At 45.0% G+C, this 24,198-nt stretch overlaps 1 protein-coding gene across 2 annotated transcripts in view; it reads right to left on the reverse strand.

Annotated features, from left to right (window-relative positions):
- The window catches only part of CUNH3orf70 (chromosome unknown C3orf70 homolog), a 132,104-nt gene extending 109,144 nt beyond the window's left edge, over window positions 1-22,960 (reverse strand). Inside the window, exons 1-2 of one of the 2 annotated variants that reach the window (XM_073646519.1) lie at window positions 22,865-22,960; window positions 15,543-15,797 (exon numbers count right to left, since the gene is read on the reverse strand). In XM_073646519.1, the coding sequence (XP_073502620.1) occupies window positions 15,543-15,726 (184 nt within the window). In that variant the 5' untranslated portion in view covers window positions 15,727-15,797; window positions 22,865-22,960. Of the gene's footprint in view, window positions 1-15,542; window positions 15,798-22,611 lie in introns of both variants that reach the window. The other variant, XM_073646518.1, reaches the window with a different exon arrangement.
- Window positions 22,961-24,198: the final 1,238 nt, after the last annotated feature.

Genomic DNA, 24,198 nt, shown 5'->3' on the forward strand with positions numbered 1-24,198 from the left:
TCTCACCAGTGTATTGAGGTGTGCTCTACACTGACCGGTGGCGACCTGTGGACTGCACCAGTGATCTGAGTCGCGACAGATCATTGCATTCTATAAGAAAATGTTGCGTATGTTCAAATCTGAAAGACTTCACAAGTTGCCGGATGGTGCAGTGGGAGTCATCCAGCTAGTAGAGTCACGGGAAGGCAAGAAGGCTGTTAAGAATGTTAGGAATCTATATAAAATGATAAGCTTACCCAGTACGGGCAGGCTTCAGCCTTCAGTGTGAAAGAATGCGTTATACAAAATAAGGGGAAGTTGAGTGATGTAGGACTCCTGCACCAGGCTCAGGCACATTTTAGAGTAGCAAATGATTTAAAGGTTGAGGGCTGGAAAGAAGTAGATGGTGCAGGGGGAACAGAGAATGCCAAGCCTTTGTTCGGATACATGAAAGCTGCAGAATGTGATTTGTTATGTGACCCTAAATTGGCCGTAACCCCGTTGATGCCTGTTACTACACCGAGCCCTCAGCCACCACCCTATAATGGCGGCGACGCCAAATCATCGGAAGGATGGACGTGTCGTATGTGCGGAGAGCAGAACCCGCCCTGGGCGAAGTTCTGCTGTGTCTGTGGGGCGGGCCGCCCATGGCACGATGCCCAGCCTGTCTCCAAGAACAATCTCACCCCCACTCCAACTCCTCCCTCCAACAGCCATCTTACTACACCTTTTACTTGTTGTGGGCGGCCCGGGAAACCCCAATCCGGCCTATATCCACTACTAGATCCGTCCGGTGCTTATTACCAGCCGCCAGCACAGGGTGGAAAAGCCCACAGTCCCAGAGCACCCATCTGAAACTAATGCGATACCCTCTGCTCCAGTCCACGATGCTGAGGCGCTCCCTCTGTTCCCCATGGGGGTCGCCCATAACCCTGGGGATATCCTCCTCAGCTCCCCAGAATTTCAGGCCAGACTGCTCTCCCTCCGCCAACATACTGTTACTCAAGACGATACGGAGCCAGATGAGGGATGGGCTCAAGATACTCCAGCGCCCCCCCCTTTACCCCATACGTCTCCTGTGGCATCCTCCACCCCACATTCATTACCCATACTCCGGCCCTTGCTCCAAGCAACTGCTGAAAGAGCATCACCCCCCAGCCCCTCAGAAGTCTGGGACCCCTGCCGCTCCCGGGACCTAGTAGACCCATCAGGACGCCCCGTCACTCTGTCAATAGGCTATGGTGACATCCTTACACATCGGGTGGGGGCCATAGTCAACCCTGCAAACACCCGTATGAGCCATGCTGGAGGATTGGCTCGTAAAATTGCCCTTGCTGCTGGTTCCACTCTGGCTGCAGAATGCCATGCTCACTTAGCCGAAAACGGAGAGCTTTCAAAAGGCCATGGATTCCACAAAAGCAGGATCCCTTAGTACGTATGAATCCGGCCTAGAATACATGAAACAGTTAAAAGCCTGGGCTCAGGATCGCTTGTCAGATCAAGCTGGGTCTGTACAAGATGTTCAACAAGACCCTGATGAATCTGTGGAAAGATATGCTGCAAGACTCAGCATGCATTTTGAGGATCTCGGATACAGTCCTCACGTCAAGACGCAGGCCGCCCTGTTGGTTCAGGCCCTAGTAGATGGCCTACAAGACGCTCTCAAAGATAAGGTTCTGAGGGTGCGCCCCGAGATTCGTTCTTCTTCTTTTAACGACGCGGTGGACATTGTCAAAGCTTTCCAAAAAGCTATGCTAAAAATGGAAAAGGATACTAAGCCAAAGAAGAAAGCCGCTCCTGCCATGGTATATCAAGCTCAAGAAAGCTACCCACCCCCTGGCAACCAACATGGAATCAAGTGGGTAATGGTTAAATGCACAGGTGATGATACTCCTCCCACATATAGAAAACAAGACAGAAGAAATGACAGGGGGCCACCTAGAGACAATCTCGTGATTCTGAAGGACGCATACTGTGTTGGAAATGTGGTAGCCCTAATCACATTCTCAGAGACTGTCCAACCCGCAGACAGTACCATGACCGCTCGTTTCATGACGGTCCACGCAACCATGGACCTTCCCGTGAACCATCTCACCCACGCCAATGACGGCCCGGTCAACCAGTGTCCACTTTCCCGGCTACGCACCCCACGGCCTCCTGTGGGACTGTCACTTTACAGGTGGACCATCAACCATTGAAGTTCCTGGTGGACACTGGGGCGGCCACATCTGTCATTTCTTCCACACAGCTCCCTCCCTCGGTATCCCTATCACCGGATACCCTCACCTGTGTTGGGGTGGAAGGCCAACATATTTCCTCTCCACTCACAGTCCCTGTGTCTGCAGGACCATTCACTGGAGTACTCACAAGATTCTTGGTCTCAGAAACTTGCCCCGTTAATTTGCTGGGAGCCGATCTCTTAGAGAGGATGAAGGCAACTATTACCTTTGGAAACCATGGCATGGAGCTTCTTCTGCGAGATCCTCATTCCGAACAAGGGACTGAAGACCGCTGCGTTCTCAAAGCCTTCCCTCTCATGATGATGACCATACAACCTCACACTCTTCTTGATACCTCACAGTTCCCTCACTCTCTGTGGTCCAGAGGGCCAGAGGACGTTGGCCTCCTGCAGGTTCCCCCGGTCCAAGTACACCTCAAGCCTGGACACAGGTACCCACGGTTGCCACAATACCCCCTCAAGGCAGCACAAGAACAAAGCTTGGGTACCCAAATCGCTTCCCTCCTGGAGTCAGGAGTCCTTGTCAGATGTGTATCTCCATGCAATACACCCCTCTTTCCTGTAAAAAAGAAAACCGCTCCGGGAGAGCCTCCAAGATACCGGTTGGTTCAGGATCTCAGAGCCGTCAATGCAGCTACCATTTTAGAAACTCCAGTGGTACCCAAACCAAACACCCTCTTGTCTCAGGTGCCTCCAACGGCCACCTTGTTTACGGTGTTAGATCTGGCCAACGCCTTCTTCAGCATACCCTTGCATGAAGATTCGTGGTTTCTTTTTGCCTTTACCTTTCAAGGAGCACAGCGTACATGGACCAGGACTCCACAAGGAGCCCAGAACTCTCCTAACCAATTCATTCATTCTATGAAGTCTATTCTGGAGCCATGGGTTCAAGAGAACCCTCAGGTCACTCTTCTACAATATGTGGATGATCTTTTACTCTGCGGCACTGAAGAAAATTTGCCAGAGATGTCAGCATCCCTTCTCTGGTTTCTTCACTCAGCTAACTGTAAAGTCTTGAAAGGCAAAGTCCAATGGTGTCTGCCCAAGGTCATTTTCCTCGGACATTGTATATCACAAGGTGCTAGACATCTGACTGAAGAAAGAAAACAAGCCATCATGGATATCACCTTCCCAACCACCTACTCCGCTATGCAGACTTTCCTTGGTCTCATCACTTACTGCAGGCAATGGATCCCGGATGCCTCAAAGCTTATGCAACCCCTGTATGACTGTCTTAAGGACGAAGGCTCCGTCTGGTTTCATGCTGAAGATTCACGTATCTCTCACCAACGCAGACTATGTTTTGACAGCCTTAAACAGGCTGTTGTCTCTGCCCCGGCCTTGGGCTTACCAGACTATACTCAGCCATTTCACCTCTTTGTCTCTGAATCGGAAGGTCATGCCTCTGGAGTTCTAGCACAACGCTATGATCATAAGTATCGGCCTTTAGACTACTACTCAGCCCGCCTGGACCCTGTCGCCCGAACTGCCCCCACGTGCCTTAAGGCGGTCCACGCTGCTCACATCCTCCTTGACAAGTCAGCTGATATCATCCTTGGACATGATCTAGTTATACAGGCTGGCCATGATCTCTCGGCTGTTCTGCAACAAACCTCTCCGAAACATCTAACCAACCAAAGACACCTGCGGCTGCAGTGTTCCCTATTGTTGCCCTCCAATATAACATTTACCAGATGTCTGACTATCAACCCTGCCACTTTGCTTCCACCTTCTAGGGGGGGAAGACGAACAGGGTGAAGGTCCATTGGTGGAACCTCATGATTGTATAAAAATTTTGCAGGAAGAGACTTCTGCTCCAGAGAATATGGTGGCACATCCGCTCGCACACCCTGCCTTACACCTATGGACTGATGGATCCCGTTTCGCAGACCCTCAAGGGAAGTTCCACACGGGATATGCTGTCACAACAGACCTAACAGTCCTCAAGGCTGAAGCTCTACCACCATACATGTCTGCACAAGAAGCTGAACTTGTAGCTCTCACAGAAGCCTGCCACCTGGCAGATGGAACAACGGCAAACATATATACCGATTCTAGGTATGGACATGGAATTTGCAATGATTTTGGACTCTTGTGGAAGTCTAGAGGATTCATCACAGCTGCAGGTACACCAGTGAAACATGCCTCATGGATTAAGGCCCTAATGAAGGCCCTGGAACTACCCATTCAGGTTGCTGTTATCAAGGTCAAGGCTCATGGGAGACTAGATTCCAGGGAAGCCAGGGGCAACCACCTAGCTGACCAAGCAGCCAAGACTGCGGCAGTGGAGAATGTGTCATCAAAGTGGCAGGAAAAGGAAGAAGAGATGGGGGAGACCCAGCAAACCGTAGCTGTGGCGCTCACTAGATCAAGAGCCAAGGAACAGCCGGCAGAAGACCATACAAGTCCAGCGGAGACACGAGTGGAATCCAGGGGGGTCAGGATGCCTGAAGAAAAATTGTGTGAAGAACAAAGGAAGACCCCCACTGAAGAAGTCAAGCAATGGAAAGCGGCGGGAGCCGTGCTGGCAGGTCGCAAAGATTTAAAGGTCGACTCAACTCTTTATCAAGTGGACGGAAAACCTTGCTTGCCCAGGCGCATGTATTCAGCCGTGGCAGCATGGGCTCACGGGCCTACACACAGAGGAAAGAATCAAGCCTTGGCATGTATCAAGAAACTGTACTTTGCACCCGGAATCTCTTCCACTGTGACTGCATACTCAAAATCCTGCTCTGTCTGCGCTACCTGCAACCCAACGTGTACGGCACGGGTCCCTCTCCAACACCTGGCTAAACCAGACTACCCTTGGCAGAGAATACAAGTCGACCATATCCAAATGCCTAAAGCAGGAAAATATGAGTACGTTTTGGTAGCCGTGGATATGTTCTCAGCCTGGCCCGAGGCCTACCCGGTTGTCAACATGACTGCTAAAGTCACAGCCAAGAAACTGATCACTGAAATTGCCTGCAGATTTGGAGTTCCCCAAGTCATAGAATCGGATCAAGGACCAGCTTTCACAGCAAATATCTACAAAGAATTTTGGAACATGTTGGGAACAGATTTGGGCCTCCACACTCCATACCATCCTGCCAGTTCAGGCAAAGTGGAAAGGATGAATTCCACACTCAAGACCCAGCTCTTGAAAATGACCCAAGATCATCCCCTCCCCTGGCCCGACCTACTCCCTATAGTATTGTATCATATCAGACACACCCCACAAGCTAAACATGGGCTAACTCCCTATGAAATTTTGTTTGGGACCCCACCTAAAATAGGAGAAATTAGGCCCCAAGAGTTGTCTGAAACACATGATAGAGTAGTAAAATTTGTGATTGCTCTGTCTAAAGAATTGACTAACACCCGCTCTACAGTATCTGCTTCTCTCCCAGAATCCACAGGTGATGCGGTACATGATTTCACCCCAGGCGACCTGGTGTACGTAAAGAAGTTTGTCCGGAAAGACTGTCTCCAACCCAGATTTGAGGGCCCCTACACTGTGATCCTGACTACTCCTACAGCTCTGAAGCTTGAGGGCAAGAGCACCTGGATTCACGCCTCCCACTGCAAGAGAGACAAAACGAGCCTATAAAAGATGACTACCTTCTTCTATATCCTTTCTATATGCTTACTGTCTGTCCCAGGGTGGACAGCTACCACATTTTGGGTAGATACTCACGCAAAAATCCAGACGTATCGATTTGATTACTGTGACATAGTGAATTGCGCAGGAATGACATGGTATGCTGCATAGTCCCCTTATACAGGAAAGCTATAAACAATGCTGTTCCAACCTCCGGGACCTTTTTGAATCAAGAAACCACATCTCTGTTACATGATGATACCAGTAAGGAAGATATGGAGAAATACACTCCTTTGAACAAGTCTAACCAGACCCCCCATGACAGAGTCCAATTGAGAGATTTAGTTTAGGGTCAGTTGGGAGAACTCCATGTGTTATTTAGGGTAGGGCTCAATTGTTTGGGGGCGTCCCATAAGGGGGCAGCTTCTAAGATAATTGGGTGAAGAAATCCACCTCCCCTCTCCCCACACATGGACAGTCTCAAAGGCCCCGAAGCAAGGGAAAGCTTAGTGTTTAGGGGGGAATGTCAGGGTAAAAAAGAATATATATTTTCTCTACTTTTATACGCTTTGCTTATGTACTAACCACCATTTTGTGTCTTATAACAATAAGCTTTCCTTGCTACGTGTTACTTAGATCGAAATTTATGCTAAGATAGCGCCGGTATCAGCCAGCACCTGTTTCAGAGAAATGAAACCGAATCATCAACTGACGGTTGTCTGCCCAGAGACTGAGTTAAGGAGACATGGACCAATCAGGAGTGGCCGGATACTAGACATTTATGGCTTACCCCGCCCCGAACAATCCATTTATGGCTTACCCCGCCCCGAACAACCCCTTTCCCCTCCCCATTATGTAGTGTATTTAAGTTTGTGCATGCGGAAATAAAGGAGGAACATTGCTGAGATCGTGGCTTGCCAGTAGCCTTCTGAGCATGCTCTGAGTTTGAACCAGCTTGTTGTCTGACTCATTCTTTGAATGGATGACCCATGCTCATAGGCTTAATTTGGAGTGACTGGAGGACGAGTGGAATGTCGCTACGACCCCGACAAACTCAGTGGGTCCAAATGGTTTGTTGGGCACATGATGTCTGCCATGCAGGAGTCCAAAACATAGGACGAATGTTTGTTCCTGTATTGCTCTAGGTAGGTTCAATTTTTCTACAACTGATCTAATGGTGCAAAATGACTTTATCTGGGGTCTGTTGGGTTTAATTTCATAGGCATTCTACTCTAAATGATTTAAAAGGGGTTTCCCGGTTTTGTAAATCCCTTTACCCTGGGGTTGCAGTTTGTGTTTGAAAAATAAAACTGAACTTTACTCACCCTCCCCAGGTGCAAGCCATGCAGAGCCGTTGAGCTCACAGATTGGCTGCAGCTCTATCTATGTGAAATCAGCGCTACAAAAAATAACAGACACCGGGAGCAGCAGCGAAGACTCCATGCTGGACCCCGGGAGGGTGAGTAAAGCACACGGTTTTTATCAAAAGAAAATAAAATACAGCCAGGAGACAGCTTTCTTGACTATAGAGGTGGCATACTACCAACCACCAGAAACAATATTGATGCGCGTTTCTCACACCAATAGAGGATAGCCGTCCTTGGCAACACAGGCACCTGCTCTTTCACATGACCCCCATTTAAAGGGCGCACAGTGAGAACCTTTATCAGCCCAGTAACAAGTTAGGCTTTACTGAATGCTACAGAAAAAAAATAGGACTGATAGGTAATGGCAGGCCTGCTACCCAAATATGCCTTTCATTCCATAAAAATCCAGAACCAAAAACAGCACGTGACAAAGCCCAAACTATACTTTTCTTCCTGGAGCCCAGTGAACATAGAGGAATCCCAGGGAAATAGGGCAATCCCCAACCACTTTGAATGTCCCTTCCTCACAAGCCCTAGACAATCTGAGCTCCAATTCATCAAAAAATAAAACTTTAATTATTTTATAGCAGCTTGAGGTGAGAGACTGCAAGAGACAATGGAAAATCAAAGTGGGATCAGAGGTAAGTGGCCAAATCCCCTGATGACATAACGCGCTCTACAGAGGGAATAAACCAATTACTACGATTAAGTTTTATAAGCATTTGGTCATGGGTGTTTGACCGAAGACTAGGAGTCAGGTCTTTTCTCTGACCATTCATGGAATCAGTGTTCGGTGGGAACATCCATGTGCTGCCAGCGGCGATGGCCGAGCATGGCCCGTGACAACAACAACCCAAAGACAGCAATTTCTGCCGAATCTAAAAATCTCCACACCCCTGCGACCTACTATCTGTGGGGAAATGTGAACGATTGCAGAGGAGATATATTTGTACATGGGTAACATAGCCAAAAATCAGTAATTGTGACCTTCATAATGAATCATGAGATCTGCACAATTCACATTACAGAACAGATCTCTCATTCATTCGATTGATTACAGACAAGACATAAGAGCTCCTTCCGCACAGGTCAAGCAGCTCTTAAGAATCACATTTAAAGGGGTTGTCCAGTGTTCTGTCTTCAGGAGTGCACTGCTCCCCAGCCTTCCTGATAGCGGCATGGCCTAAATTGTGCGCTCGCCCAGTCTGCAAGCACAAGCGTGCTGACGGGATCCACTGATTTACTGCAGCGGTGGCAACGAGTAGTACATTATAGAATTAGAAATTCTCCTACTCTTGAGAACAGAGGAACTTTAATAAGAAGTAAATTGCACGGTTGTTTGTTCTTATTATACCCATTTAAAGAAAAGGAGGTTTCGGTAAGTTGCATTAAACATAGAAATACAAAAAGAAAAAAATGTAACACATCTCCTTGTTATCTTGTCCTTTCTTTTAGGCATATTTGGTCTGATAATGAAGTTTTAAAGAAATCTATGTCCCAGGAGATCAGCCATGATCGCCTGCCCCTCACAATCCTGTTTGGCGCTAAGACAACTAGCTTCTTGTTAACCCTTTACGCAGAAGGTCTCTCCTGTCAATCGACTGAAGCAGGAGAGGCCGGTCAGGACCCTCCTCGGACTACTCAGTCTTCTCAAAGTATGTTTTCACTGAAACTTTGCAGCATTTCAGAGCATAACGTTAAAAATATACCTGGTGCAATCAAATTAGGGAAAATTCCCAAATTGTTTGCTTTTAAAACAGCAAAGCCGACAAAATCTAAAGGGGCAAGGCAATCAGCTTAGTGCCGACACCCTTAAAAGCATAAGGGGCAAGGCAATCAGCTTAGTGCCGACACCCTTAAAAGCATAAGGGGCAAGGCAATCAGCTTAGTGCCGACACCCTTAAAAGCATAAGGGGCAAGGCAATCAGCTTAGTGCCGACACCCTTAAAAGCATAAGGGGCAAGGCAATCAGCTTAGTGCCACCACCCTTAAAAGCATAAGGGGCAAGGCAATCAGCTTAGTGCCGACACCCTTAAAAGCATAAGGGGCAAGGCAATCAGCTTAGTGCCGACACCCTTAAAAGCATAAGGGGCAAGGCAATCAGCTGAGTGCCACCACCCTTAAAGGGATTTTATACTACAATCAAATTGATGTCCTATCCTTAGGATATGTCATTAATATCAGATTGGTGGGGGCCCAACAGATCAGGTGTTATTATTTCCAGATGCCAGATGTATACAGCACAGACATTGCTGCTCACTTCATTTAGTGACTGCACCCAGGTACTGATGAACATTTCCTATTATATGGATAGAAGTACCCAGCAAAGCTGATAAAAGCTGATCAATGAAGTTCTGGACCCTCTCCGACCTCTCCTAAGATAGGTCATTAACATCATTGTAGTGGACAGCCCCTTTAATTTCAGCCATTCATGGTGATCTGATCACAACTTCTGGCCGGTCTCTAGTGACCCCTCGATTCATTCTTTTGCATCAGTCAGTACATCTGCATATGGGGAAAGTGATATCTTCACAACCTTCCAGCATCCTTTTTGAAAGAGAACAGTCAAAGGAAAACCAGTTCACCTATTACAGAGGCCTAGTTTGATCCACGGTACAGACAGCGCTTCCATGGATGTGTGAACAGTAGAAACAAATGTGAAAAGTCCAAGACTAATAAAAACATATTCAATTATACTGCAAGGAGTTTGTATGTTCTCCCGGTTTCCTCCCACACTGCAAAGACATACTGACCGGGAATGTAGACTGTGAGCCCCAATGGGGACAGTGATGACAATATCTGTAAAGCGTAGTGCAATATGATGGCGCTATATAAGCAAGCATAATAAATAAGCATAATTTTTACATTATTAAGGACTAGAATAAGTCTGAATCATGTTGGTTAATGCAGTGATTTCTTCTTGCAACACTTTCAGGGCTGTGGAGTCGGAGTCGTGGAGTCGGAGCTCATTTTGGTGGAGTAGGTATAAAATGGACCAACTCCGACTCCTAAAATTGGGTACAGTAGTTCAATGCAGTTTGTTGGGAATATTTTTTCATAAGATTTTGGAAAGTTATGAAATGTCCTATAAATGTCTGTCCTATTCCTGATCTAAGGGTCTAGACTTTTAGCTGAGATGAATCTGTGCTACAGTAAATTTATCACTTAAACATGAGCCGTGTATGAAGGAGTCGGAGTCGTGGAAATTGAGGAGTCGGAGGTTTGGTTTACCAACTCCACAGCCCTGCTTTCTATATGGATCATGTTTTCTGATTTTTAAAAATGTTGACAAAATGAAACTGTGAAGAGGTTTTAAACATATCCTGTGGACTATTCACATTTCTTTCTATGGTTCCTCTTTCTCTGTGAATGGGCAGAAATCAACTTAGCCACTTCTGCAGTCACACATTAGATGGTATTGGGGTTGCAGTTTCTCTCTGTTTTTCTAGGAGATTAAGAGGATAACTGGAAAATACAATAAGAAGAGGTTGTCCGAGTAGTGGATAACCCCTTTAACCTTTAAGGGAATCTGTCAGCAGACTTTTCCTGTGTAAACTTAGGGCAGCATGAGATGGGGTCTAAGACATTGATTTCACTGATGTGTCACTTATTAGGCTGTGCACTCTTTCAATCAGCAGGCGATCACCACTAGAGGATTACAGCTCCAGTGCATCCTGGTCCAACCCCGCCCCCAGTACTGATTAGCAGCTCACTGTCAATAGACAATGTACACAAAAGCTGTGGTCTGGGCAGGGGCAGTTTTTGAGCTCTGCTGCATCTAAAAACACTGAGGGTATCACAATTGCTGCACCCAGTAAACTAAGTGACACATCGCTGGAATCAGGTTCTCTTTTTCCCACATTATGCTCTCAGATGAGGTAGCAAAAACCTGGTGACAGATTCCCTTTAAATACTATATTAAAACAGTGTAAAAGAAATGTGTTGTGGTTTCCATTTTTAGAGAACACAGCCTAGCACATGATAAAGATGCTTTTAATGCCTCATTTATAAATCGGCTTTTAAAAAATGACAGAAAGGTAGGGATGCCTCCATTATTAGTCCGCGGCGATACTGGACTTTCAAGAACGCGGCGAGGCTAAATTACACACGTTCAGCATCTTCTTCCAGTAAGTTCATTAGGAAAACACGATCTTGTAACAAGCAGCATTAAGAGCTGCAAATGGATGGATCCTGGGAGAGACTAATAGAATCCATTTGTTTCAGCTAAAGATTTTCTGTCATCTCTGGAATTTCCTGGCGCCCACCCATTTATGTTAACCCACTCGTAATAACCCTCCAGCATTACAGAAATAAACACTTGAGAGCCAATGCTGGCTAACATGGCAGGCAGGACGACATAACAATGGGCTATCACAGCACTGTCAGGAAGAAGTGAAAAATAAAGACCATAAATATACAACATTTTACACGTTTTTCACCCCCATTAAACCTAAAACTGCCCTGATCTGTAAAGCCTATTAACCGTGGGAACTTAAGCTCTCATAGGGGTGTAGAATCTGCCTGTCCTGGGTTAACCCTTCTCTTCTAAAAGATAGCTGTAAAATACAGGATATCTGCACGAAACTAAAGCATTGATTCTGGTAATGCGCCCAGTGTTTCCTCGCTGTTCTGGAAACTGGGCACATATGGCACGCCTGTCACTCAGCACTGAACAGTAAGCCATATGTAGCGTGGGAGTCCTGATCACTACAGAATAGCACAGCCTCCGCTGCAATCCTTTATTACTGCAGAATTCAGATATTTTGGTTTCCATATATACACACACACACGTGTACATACATACAAACGTTTTACCAGTGATTTGGTAAAGATCTGGATATCCCATAAGCAGCATCATTATACATGTATGGGGGGGATATGTGGTACCCCAATATGATACACATACACAGAGAACAAATAGGACATTTTATGTTACTTGTCACATAGAACACGTATAAAGAGCGGTGATGCAATTTATGTCTTATAGCATTTAAAGGTTTATCCACATCTCTGTCTTTAAAGAGAATCTTTTACCAGGCTTTTGCTACCCCATCTGAGAGCAGCATGATGTAGGCGCAGAGACCCTGATTTCAGCGATGTGTCATTTACTGGGCTGCTTGCTGCAGTTTTGATAAAATCACTTATCGGCTGCAGATCTAGCAGTTCTCTAAATGCTGAGCTCAGTATAATCTGGCCCACACCACTTATTGGCTGCTGTCTGAGTATAGGCAGAAAGCAGCCAATCAGTGGTAGGGGCAGGGTTATATAGCAGTTATGAGTATGGAGAACTACATGGCAACAGATTTACTAGTCCTCTCATGATAATCTAAACTACAGCAAGTAGCTTAGTAAGTGACATCACTGGAATCAGGGTCTCTGCCCCTGCATCATGCGGTTCTCAGATTAGACAGCGAAAACCTGATGGCCAAGATGCAACTGATGTTTCGATGTCCCGGCCACCAGAGACAGGGTTACAAAAACAGAATAATGCAATTGGTTTTTTTTTTTTTTTTTTTTTTTTACTATGGGTTTAAGATCTGATATCTGCCGGTCCTAAAACCCAGCGCCGGCTCAGAGCCGTTTTGGACTGCTCCTGCTTCATGTCAACAGACCAACCCGAAAGAGAAAGAGCTGCTCTGCTGATGGCATGACTACCGCCATCATCCTGACTGATAGGCAGCTCCCTGCAGTTATGCAGTGGGGAGGCGGCTATCAATCAGTATGACATCGGCAGTCACGCTCCATCAACAGAGCAGCCCTGAAGAGAAGCAGCTGCTCTGTCGACATGACATTAACGGAAGCAGCAGAATCGGAGCAGGAGCGCTCTGTGACTGCTCTGAGGAGTCAAAAATCGGCAGTGGGCAAAACAGGTAGGTAGTTACCAACTACCTGCCGGTTACTTCTTAGGCCCACAGTAAAAAAAATAAAATCGTCCCGGATAACTCCTTTAACTCACAAAGAAGTGAATGGGAGTTACAGGAACAGCCTAGCAGAGCAAGCTAGGCAACTCCTGAGCATTAATTCACCTTCATCTCTATGGGTGTTAGTGCGGTGCCACTACACTCAGCTGTTTTCGGAACACCAGCCTTTGGTGGCCAGGACCTAGAAGGGGAAGCAGAGGTGTGACAGCAGCTAACGCTCCTTTCCCCATTAAAAACACAGGCCCTCTCAACCAAACAGACTACACGTGTATGAGGGAGAGCAACAGAGATAATCCACAGACGATTGTACAGCCCTGTTCACACTGACATCATGATTTCTCATACCGGATACATAACACAAGTCAGATTTTACACTGCAGCAGTTGAAAACCAGAACAAATCTCCGTCCCATCCTGTGTGTTTGTTACTGTGTAACAGCGTAGGTGCAATGTATCAGCCTGGAGTCCGCAAAACATTCCCTACAATGTACTAAGCCGCCAACTCTGAGTTTTCAGCCTCTGGATATAAATAATGTTTTTATTTACTGACCGCAAGCAATTATCAACTGATACTGCCTATATTATATTGCTATGCTGGTGTGTATATACTCCGCTAAGAATAATGGTGACAAGAACAGCTCCAAGTGCAAATCATACTAAAAACACACAACACAGTTACAATGTCTCACTGCTCTGGTATTGTAGTTAAAGGGAATCTGTAGATTGTGAGCCCTCGAGGGCAGGGTCCTCCTGTACCGGTCAATGTCTTACATGGTCTAAGATTATTGTACTTGTTTTTATTATGTATACCCCTTCTCATATGTAAAGTGCCATGGAATAAATGGCGCTATAGTTATAAATAATAATCTGTCAGCAGATTTTTGGTACGTAATATGAGAGCAGCATAAAATAGGGTAAGAGTTTGAATCCAGCAATGTGTCACTTACAGGGCTGCTTGCCGCAGTTTTGCTAGAATCTCTCTTTTATCTGCTGTACATGTAACAGTGCTCTGAATGCTGAGCTGTGTATTACCCCGCCCACACCACTGATTGAAAGCTTGCTGCCAATCAGTGGTGGTGGGCGGGGTTACAGATTCACTGGACTGCAGTGCACATGAGACCTAGTCAGGCAGTGATAATCTCCTGCTGATAAAACACTGATTGTATTGAAACTACAGCACACATGGTAATAAGTGACACCTCCCTGGAATCAGGGTCACTTGCCCTATATTATGCTGCTCTCAGATAAAACAGCAAAATCCTGCTGACATTTTTAAAATAGCGACAACCAATATGTACTTCCATTATGCCTAATTATATTGCACTAGCTTATTGTATAGCAGCACAATTAAACTGTCTGGTACAGGATCTGCAGGCCATAATTATGCTTCCCACAGATAGGACTTTATTCACACCCTAGAGATAATAAATTCTCTTTCCCCCAACTTGTAGTCCAAGAGGGAAGACAGGGACACTTTGTGAATGATGAGGTCCTGAAAACTTGTTTCTCTAGCATTAAACCAGGTAGACATGAAAGCAGACCTGGCTGAGAATACACATTATATGGATTTGATCAGTCGTCTAGCCTGCAGCCATCTTGCCCTTCTCTCCCATACACAGGAGATGGCTGTGTATGGCGCCCCCTTACACATTAGCGTGTCGGATGAACCCATTGATAGGTTCGGCCATCATTAATCTAACGTGTATGGGGGCTCAAGGCCCCACATACACTACAGACAGCTGGATGGTTAGGCGGGCGGGTGAACTCGCCTGACCCTGCCATACATTGGAGTGCTCATTTGGCGGAGTGCTCCTGTGCTCTGTATGAGAGAGCCGCTACCAGATATGTCTGCCGGTGGTCAGTCTGAAAATCCTTAACTCTCCCCGACAATCAACTGTTGGGGGTCCCCATACACAAGACTATCAGAGGGTTTGGCCGACGTCAGTAGGGGGCTTAACAATTATTCTGTAATAGTATATTTATCAGTAATGAGATAACCGGGAGTCTTTCATTTCAGGATTTTTACTGTACAGATTTTCTACACGTTCGCACCCTAATAGCAGCACCTGCACACAATTCTATTAGTTGTGAACAACCAGATATATTTGATACAAGTTTATGGAAATACTTTATATAAGCATCATGATTGCAGAAACAACAGAAAGCTGGACCATTAAGGGGCTTCCGTACCCAAAAGTGGGCATGTTTCAGACAATCGTAAAAGTTATTTTGTTAATCTGATGTCTATGAAAGTTGCCAAACCATTAAAAACAAGCCAGACGGGCTCCTAGATTACTTTACTGGCCCCCTAATATTGACATTATTTTGTCCATTTCCGTATTTGATGCACAATTTTACGGTTGTTTTACACAGATGAGGAAAAAAAACACCATATACTCTAAGTTTCAGACAAGAACATCACATCCTGAAAAGTAGAGTAAAGAAATGTGCACTTACAGTGGCACCAGCCTAAGTGACAGCACCAATGGAGTCTGAAGCACTTGCCATGGCTGTGGGTCGCACAGATGGATAGTCCGTCACAGGGCTTGAAATCCGGTCGTCCAGCACAGCTCCGGGCCAAAGCTTGCGCTTCATCCACCTTATCGTTTTTCAGGCACTTTTGGGCAGCTGTGGCTGTCATCTCTGCCTAGGCGCCTCTTACGATGGCAGGAGAGATGTGCCGAAAGCTGAGAGAACGCAGGTTGCCTGAAACTGAAAGAAATGTTCTTTTAGAATAAAGTGACAAAACAAATGAGAAAAGTCACACAAGAGCGATACAGGTTCACAAACAGAGAAAAGCAAAGCCGACAGATAAGTGTCACTACCACATTGTTATTCCAACTGTCATAACACGGGTAAGGCTGAACACACATGCCCCCTAGAGGGCTACACTGTGCACAACAAGCTAAAAACATTGATAGCTGAAAAGCCAACACAAGTGAAGTGCTGTTCACACTTAGCAAAATGGCATCAGATGCCATCAGTAAATATTTGCTGTATATATTCAGTATATTTGATAACACCGATAGGAAAAAATCATTTGCTCCGTGAAGGACTCCAAAGACATACTGATAGGGAACTTAGATTGTGAGCCCCAATGGGGACAGTGCCGATAAGGTCTGTAAATGTCTATGGAATTAATGGCGCTATATAAGCGAGTAAAATAAATACATTTTACTATTATAGCCTATAATTCGAGCGTTATTGACATGAAGCTTGAGGTAATAGCACCTCTCTACCACTAGGTGTTGTTACATTACTTTTGTCCTCTATATTCACCCACAGGTCTGTTAGTTCATACTTATTTCCAAGCATGCCAGACTGCGCACCAACAAAGCACCAGTACAGTGGGATTGTCCATATGATGTTTGGCTTTGTCAGTGCGGCCACTTCTTCACCACACCGGGTAGCCTTGCAATTACTAATTATTCAAGTCTTATTATTGGTTGTTCACTGCTTATACACACATATTACATAAAGCTCATCATATAGGAACCTTTGTATCCCCTGAGGGAGCCAACGCTGCTATATGCCCAGGCCTAGAGACACCCCTGTCATTGTGTCATGTCATACAGACTATATAAAGCTTATTATATAGGATCGTCTGTTAAACGACCAAAGCCACCAGCATAGACAAACCCTATAGACCAGTAAGGAAGTCTAAGGTTCTGGCCAAGGAGGCTACCATTTTAATAAAAGATGAAAAAGAAGCTATCTGCTGCAGATGTGAACAAAGTATTTATCCATCCAAAACATGGAATTTCCACTGTCTGGCTATCCTTTACAAAGTCCCCTTAATCAGTAGCAAGTTGTATTGTGGAGTCATCATTTTTAAATACTGGGGAACTGCATCAAAATAATTTCTAATTAAACCCCTATAACATCAATTACAAATTGTACAAAACAAATCCAATAAACAAGCAACAAAAATCACATTACACCAGTGTAGTATGCAAACATTGAATATATGAAATTGGAACTGCATTACTGCTATAGAAAAGAAGTTAAAAATGAAGATACTTAGCGCATAAATTGGCCAATTCATGTATGCCCAATAGCCAACGAAAAGGCGACCCTCTTTGCTGGGAACCTAACCTAATATGATGCCTCTCCTGGCATACAATTTATTCATCTATAAGCAAAAATCATGGCAAAACATCCCAGCATCTTTTGAGCTTTCCCATTGGCTTGTATTGTAAAGTACTGAGTGTCTTCCAAATGGAAACCACCAGAAGAATGGAAAGGTCACTTTTCACCGTTACGTGTTTTTAGAAATCTGAACCGGTTAAAAGACGGGGAAAAGCCTGAACATCTGCACAGCGAGTCATTTTTACACAGAAATGCATATGTTCGTTCTTTTGAGTGGTTTCTGAAATACTGCAAATACTCTGAAGGAAGAGAAATTCATAAAAATAATTTTATTGAAAGTAAAATTAAAAAGTTGCAAGTCCAAAAACCCACAATTTACAAGCAAACGCGTTTCGGACCGCCATCCTTAGTCATTGCTTGAAATACTCTTCCTATTGATTTCAATGTTAACCCCTATTTGCTTTTCATATGTTCAGTCTTTAGAGCATTTTCTTTTCTCCACTTAAGTTTTTGAAAAACGCCTGGTGGAACAATAGACGGTGCATGGCACATCTTTATGGCAGATCCTAATACGCTCCAAATAAACCCAAAAAACACACATACAACAGCCCTATTACAGCTCAGTGCAAAAGGAAGCCATAATGCAGCTGCATTTATAACCTTCTAATGCCTACAGCATTTCTTATATTTGGGCAGCTACAAAAAGGAAATATAACGTCTGGAGAGGACGAATATTTCCCTAATGTCTGACGATTTTTTACAATCTTATGAAATAACGGTGGCCAAACGAACATATTCTAGGCTGCTTGCTGCAATTAAGATAAAATCCCTGTTTTATAGGCTGCAGATCTAGCAGTTCTCTGAATGCTGAGCTCTGTATAACCCCACTCACACCACTGATTGGCAGCTTTCTGTATGCACTGTGCATAGGCAGACAGCTGCCAGTTAGTGGTGGGGGCGGGTTACACAGAGCAGGAGGACTATATGGCACTAGAAACCAAGTCCTGTAGTGATAATCTCCTGCTGATAAAACACTGATTTTATTGAAACTACAATAGCAGCCCTGTGAGTGACATTATTGGAATCAGGGTCTCCGTCTCTACATTATCCACCTCTTAGATTAGGTAGCAAAACCTGGTGACAGATTTCCTTCAAAAGAGGTGAAAGAGGGCAAGTAATGACACTTAATTTTGTTAACACAAACTGTGCAAGGGAACGAGGGTATTCCAAATTCAGAAAACCCCTTTAACACGGTGAAAATTTAAAATTCTATAACAGAAAAAAAAAAAAAAAAAAACAGCATCATGTGAATACGTTACCAGCCAAACAATGCTATAAACTTTAGCTAAAAACGCTTGTGTAAATGCTATCAAAAATGCTTCAGGAGAACAAAATGCCAGAGAAATGCAGCGATTCCTGAAGCATCTTACAATTGAGAAACAGATATTTTTGACAGTCTGGAAAAAAATAATGTCAACACACCCAATCTGTCCCTTTCATGGCAACTGCAGAAATGCATGTACATGCTCCAGAAGTAACCCTGATCACATGTGGAACGGGGTTTATTAGTCTCAGAAATGTATGAAACAAGTCTGCTGAGTGTGACTATGCCCTACGGCTGCAATCACACCGGATCGGCAATTCTGTTTGTTGCATTTTTAGGAACAAAGAACGTCCAAAACAGATCCGTTGTGTAACTGGTGCAAACAGAAGCAGAGTGATCCCAATGACTACTATGGGCTTTCTCTGAGTTTCATTACTTGTCCATTTTTCAGGAAAGAAAGAAAAGTGCTGCACGTTGCACTTTTACTTCCACTCTAAAAACTGACACATAACGGAACCCAGACAGACCCCATAATAATCAGTGCGGTCCCTCTGCTGCCATTTGCATCAGGTATAAAAGAAACTTGTTTGGGACATTAATTCTGTTGGTCTTTTCCTAAAAATACAAGTCCAAATTCAGATGTGGATGTAGCCTAAGGCAGTGACATAACATTTACCAGCCTTTGACTATGTTCACATGTTGCGTTTTTTTCGCAGGCAAAACCTACTCTCTTGGCAGTAAAGAAGCTGCTTACAAAAAGCAGGTTTTGCTGCACTTTCAGGATCCCAAAATTCAGCTTTGCTTCCACCACAGAAGCATGAACACAGGTCACCAATGCAAAACATACAGGTGCATCTCACTAAATTAGAATATCATCAAAAAGTTAATTTATTTCAGTTCTTCAATACAAAAAGTGAAACTCGTATATTATATAGAGTCATTACAAAGAGAGTGATCTATTTCAAGTGTTTATTTCTGTTAATGTTAAGGATTATGGCTTACAGCCAATGAAAACACAAAAGTCATTATCTCAGTAAATTAGAATACTTTATAACAACAGCTTAAAAATGTTATTAAAATCTGAAATGTATGTTCAGTAAATGCACTCAATACTTGGTCGGGGCTCCTTTTGCATCAATTACTGCATCAATGCGGCGTGGCATGGAGGCGATCAGCCTGTGGCACTGCTGAGATGTTATGGAAGCCCAGGTTGCTTTGATAGAAGCCTTCAGCTCGTCTGCATTGTTGGGTCTGGTGTCTCTCATCTTCCTCTTGACAATACTCCATAGATTCTCTATGGGGTTAAGGTCAGGCGAGTTTGCTGGCCAATCAAGCACAGTGATACTGTTGTTTGTAAACCAGGTATTGGTACTTTTGGCAGTGTGGACAGGGGCCAAGTCCTGCTGGAGAATGACATTTCCATCTCCAAAAAGCTTGTCGGCAGAGGGAAGCATGAAGTGCTCTAAAATTTCCTGGTAGACGGCTGCGCTGACTTTGGTCTTGATAAAACACAGTGGACCTACACCAGCAGATGACATGGCTCCCCAAACCATCACTGATTGTGGAAACTTCACACTAGACCTCAAGCAGCTTGAATTGTGGCCTCTCCACTCTTCCACCAAACTCTGGGATCTTGATTTCCAAATGAAAATTGCAACTCTGGGACCTTGTGGAGTGTGTCAGTGACTGCCTTCTGGACATCTGTCAAGTCAGCAGTCTTCCCCATGATTGTGGAGCCTACTGAAACAGACTAAGGGACCTTTTTAAACGCTTAGGAAGCCTTTACAGGTGTTTTTTTAATTTACTGAGATAATGACTTTTGTGTTTTCATTGGATGTAAGCCATAATCATCAACATTAACACAAAAAACCACTTGAAATAGATCACTTTGTTTGTAATGACACTATATAATATGAGTTTCACTTTTTGTATTGAAGAACTGAAATAAATTAAACTTTTTGATGATATTCTAATTTAGTGAGATGCACCTGGACATAAAACCATTTTTGGGTAAAAGAGCAATTTGATCAAATTATTTAGTGGAAAAAGATTTTTACATTTGAAAAAATAGTGACTATTTTGAACAAAAAAGTTCATACGAGTTCATGAAAAAAATGCACAATTCCAAATGTAACAGCGGGGGGAGGTGAATTGGTCAGGAATAGTTTACCTAAGACATTGGCAGTGCATTGAGTTTGTAGGATACTGTTTACTTTCACACTTTGGTCGGCCCTTGAGTTGATCAGGTATTGTTCAATTTCACACCTTGGTCAGCCAATATTTACTTTCTTTACTAACACATCTCTAATTTAATTAAACTGTACTAATCCTAAACTACCATTCTCAGGTGATGAGACCAAGACATTATGGCTTAAACTTAAGGAAAAAAAATCAAATAAAAAAATAATCACAAAAATAAGTGTTTCACATACTGCTGTACCTTCTTTTTTTCACTAAAAATGCAGCAAAACCAGATATGAGTTTTTTACACTTACTCATTGCTTTCTATGGGTGAAAAAGCGCTGAAAGAATTGAGATGCTGCAATTTTCATAAACAGCAGTTTTCCAATTCAGTCAGGAAAGAAAACAATGTGTGTGCATGAGATTAAAGAAATCTCAGCTTTTGCTGGTACTATAAAACGCAGCTTAAAATTTTCATAAAAAAAAAATAAACAACCAAAAAAAACAGCAACATGTGAACACAGCCCTAGGGCTCATTTGGATGTCAGCATTTCTCGGATACAGCTAGTACCTATTATAGTCTATGGGACTGTTCACGTACGCAAATATTTTTTCAAGCTGCACGAAACACGGAGATATATCCAATTTGGATTCGACTCACGGTCCAAACTCGACAATGCAAGTATGTGTGTGGCTGTTAAAATCAGACAGCACTCATGAGATCTGCCGTCTGATCTTCAGGTTTGTTAGATGAGAAAAGCTTCAGAAAACTTCTCATACACAAAAAAAACCCTGTGTGATGGTAAAATCTGACACTGGTCAAACACCAATGAAAATCTGGTCTAAAACACCGATGGAATCAGTCAGTATTTCTGCGTAGAAGAAAAATCTCTGACATCTGAACGAGCCTTTACTTTTGGCACCAAAACAACCAGGGCAGGAATCTAAGACATCTACCACCCTCAAACATCTCCAATCATCTGGTGCGGAGCAGAGCCTCCAGCACTATATCTTCTGGAGGTCGCCACCCTCACCCACATCCTAGGTCTCTGTGCAGACAGCCGGACATGAATGTCTCTATAAATCACTCACATCTGCATCAGCCTAGGTCTGATGATGCCAACATGACCCATGTTAGGACTACAAGAACCGCCATTTGCCGATGGCCATGGGAAGGTCCAGGCTTTTTGGCCAGTGGCACGGATTCCTGTACTGTGGGCACACAGCCCGCATCCTCAGATTCACAGTTCTCATTGTGACTTCTTGCTGGAGCAGATCAGAGAAATGAAGTCCACATGTTCTGCCAGGTGTATGTGCTCCAGGTGTGTCCGGGGTACGGAGGGCTTCCAAAGCAAACCACTAAGCAGAACATTTCGCTGTAAAGCCCGCTCCTCCACCCTAAATCGGGTCACTCACATCTAGGACAGCACATTGGCTTTTAAACTGTTGCGTAATTTGATGGTAGACACAACGGTATAATCAGCGGCTGAGACCGGTCCCAATCCCGGAGATGAAGCAGATGCTGGGGGATAATGACACGAGGGTCTGAGCGGCCGCCGGGCACAAGGGTCACAGGCCTGACCCTAAATGTAACAGCCCCCAGGACAGCCAGGCACACTGGCATCTGCCAGCACCCAGACCAGAGACCCCCAGGCTGCACACAGCACGGTGGGCTCAGGGGACGAGTATTAACACTTAGTGGTCCAATGCATCCTCGCAGTGAGTCCCATAGATGGTAGGGGCGCTCCGCAACCATCTGTATGCCCAGTGTGCCCAGCACAAGACCCCAACACACATCCCATAATCCCCCTCCATGTACTAGCACTAGTGCGTCCCGTGCTCCCACAGACACAATGGGGGTTGTACTGCACACACAAATACACATACAATGCTGATGGATCTGCAGGTGACACAAAGTGATCAAACTCTCACCGATCTCACCCGGACGGGTGTGGGGCAGCCGGGCGAGGCAGGAGCTCCATGCCCAGACAGCTCCTCTTATTCCCCGGGGAGCGCTGAACTTCCGAGCGCCGGGATCTCGGAGCCACGAACGTCCCCGGGCGCTCAGCAGTGACAGCCGCAGCTCAGCTGTACATCCCGGCAGCAGGTCAAGAGCAGCCCCCGGACCGCTGTGTGCGAGTGAGGACGATGTGCGGGAGATGCAGACTCCACACCGGCCACTCACCAATGAAGTTCCGGCCGCTCCTCTCCCTGTACCCAGCTGAGAGTGCGGAGGGAGGCTGAACTGCGCAGGCGCGACATTCCTCTCCATACACAAAGTGACAGGAGCAGCCGAGGAGAGACGGGCACAAAGCACGGGCGGCTGCCACACGGGCGTGTACTACACAGGGCATACACACAATATGTACCACACAGGGGCATGTACTACACAGGGCATACACACAATATGTACCACACAGGGGCATGTACTACACAGGGCATACACACAATATGTACCACACAGGGGCGTGTACTACACAGGGCATACACACAATATGTACCACACAGGGGCATGTACTACACACGGCATACACACAATATGTACCACACACGGGCATGTACTACACACGGCATACACACAATATGTACCACACACGGGCATGTACTACACAGGGCATACACACAATATGTACCACACAGGGGCATGTACTACACACGGCATACACACAATATGTACCACACAGGGGCATGTACTACACACGGCATACACACAATATGTACCACACAGGGGCATGTACTACACACGGCATACACACAATATGTACCACACACGGGCATGTACTACACACGGCATACACACAATATGTACCACACACGGGCATGTACTACACAGGGCATACACACAATATGTACCACACAGGGGCGTGTACTACACAGGGCATACACACAATATGTACCACACAGGGGCATGTACTACACACGGCATACACACAATATGTACCACACAGGGGCATGTACTACACACGGCATACACACAATATGTACCACACACGGGCATGTACTACACACGGCATACACACAATATGTACCACACACGGGCATGTACTACACACGGCATACACACAATATGTACCACACAGGGGCATGTACTACACACGGCATACACACAATATGTACCACACAGGGGCATGTACTACACACGGCATACACACAATATGTACCACACAGGGGCATGTACTACACACGGCATACACACAATATGTACCACACACGGGCATGTACTACACACGGCATACACACAATATGTACCACACACGGGCATGTACTACACAGGGCATACACACAATATGTACCACACAGGGGCATGTACTACACACGGCATACACACAATATGTACCACACACGGGCATGTACTACACACGGCATACACACAATATGTACCACACAGGGGCATGTACTACACACGGCATACACACAATATGTACCACACAGGGGCATGTACTACACACGGCATACACACAATATGTACCACACAGGGGCATGTACTACACAGGGCATACACACAATATGTACCACACA

The sequence above is a fragment of the Phyllobates terribilis genome, unplaced genomic scaffold (assembly GCF_046119375.1).
Source record: "Phyllobates terribilis strain yellow unplaced genomic scaffold, ASM4611937v1 Scaffold_9__5_contigs__length_417890890, whole genome shotgun sequence".
Taxonomy (NCBI): Eukaryota; Metazoa; Chordata; class Amphibia; order Anura; family Dendrobatidae; genus Phyllobates; species Phyllobates terribilis.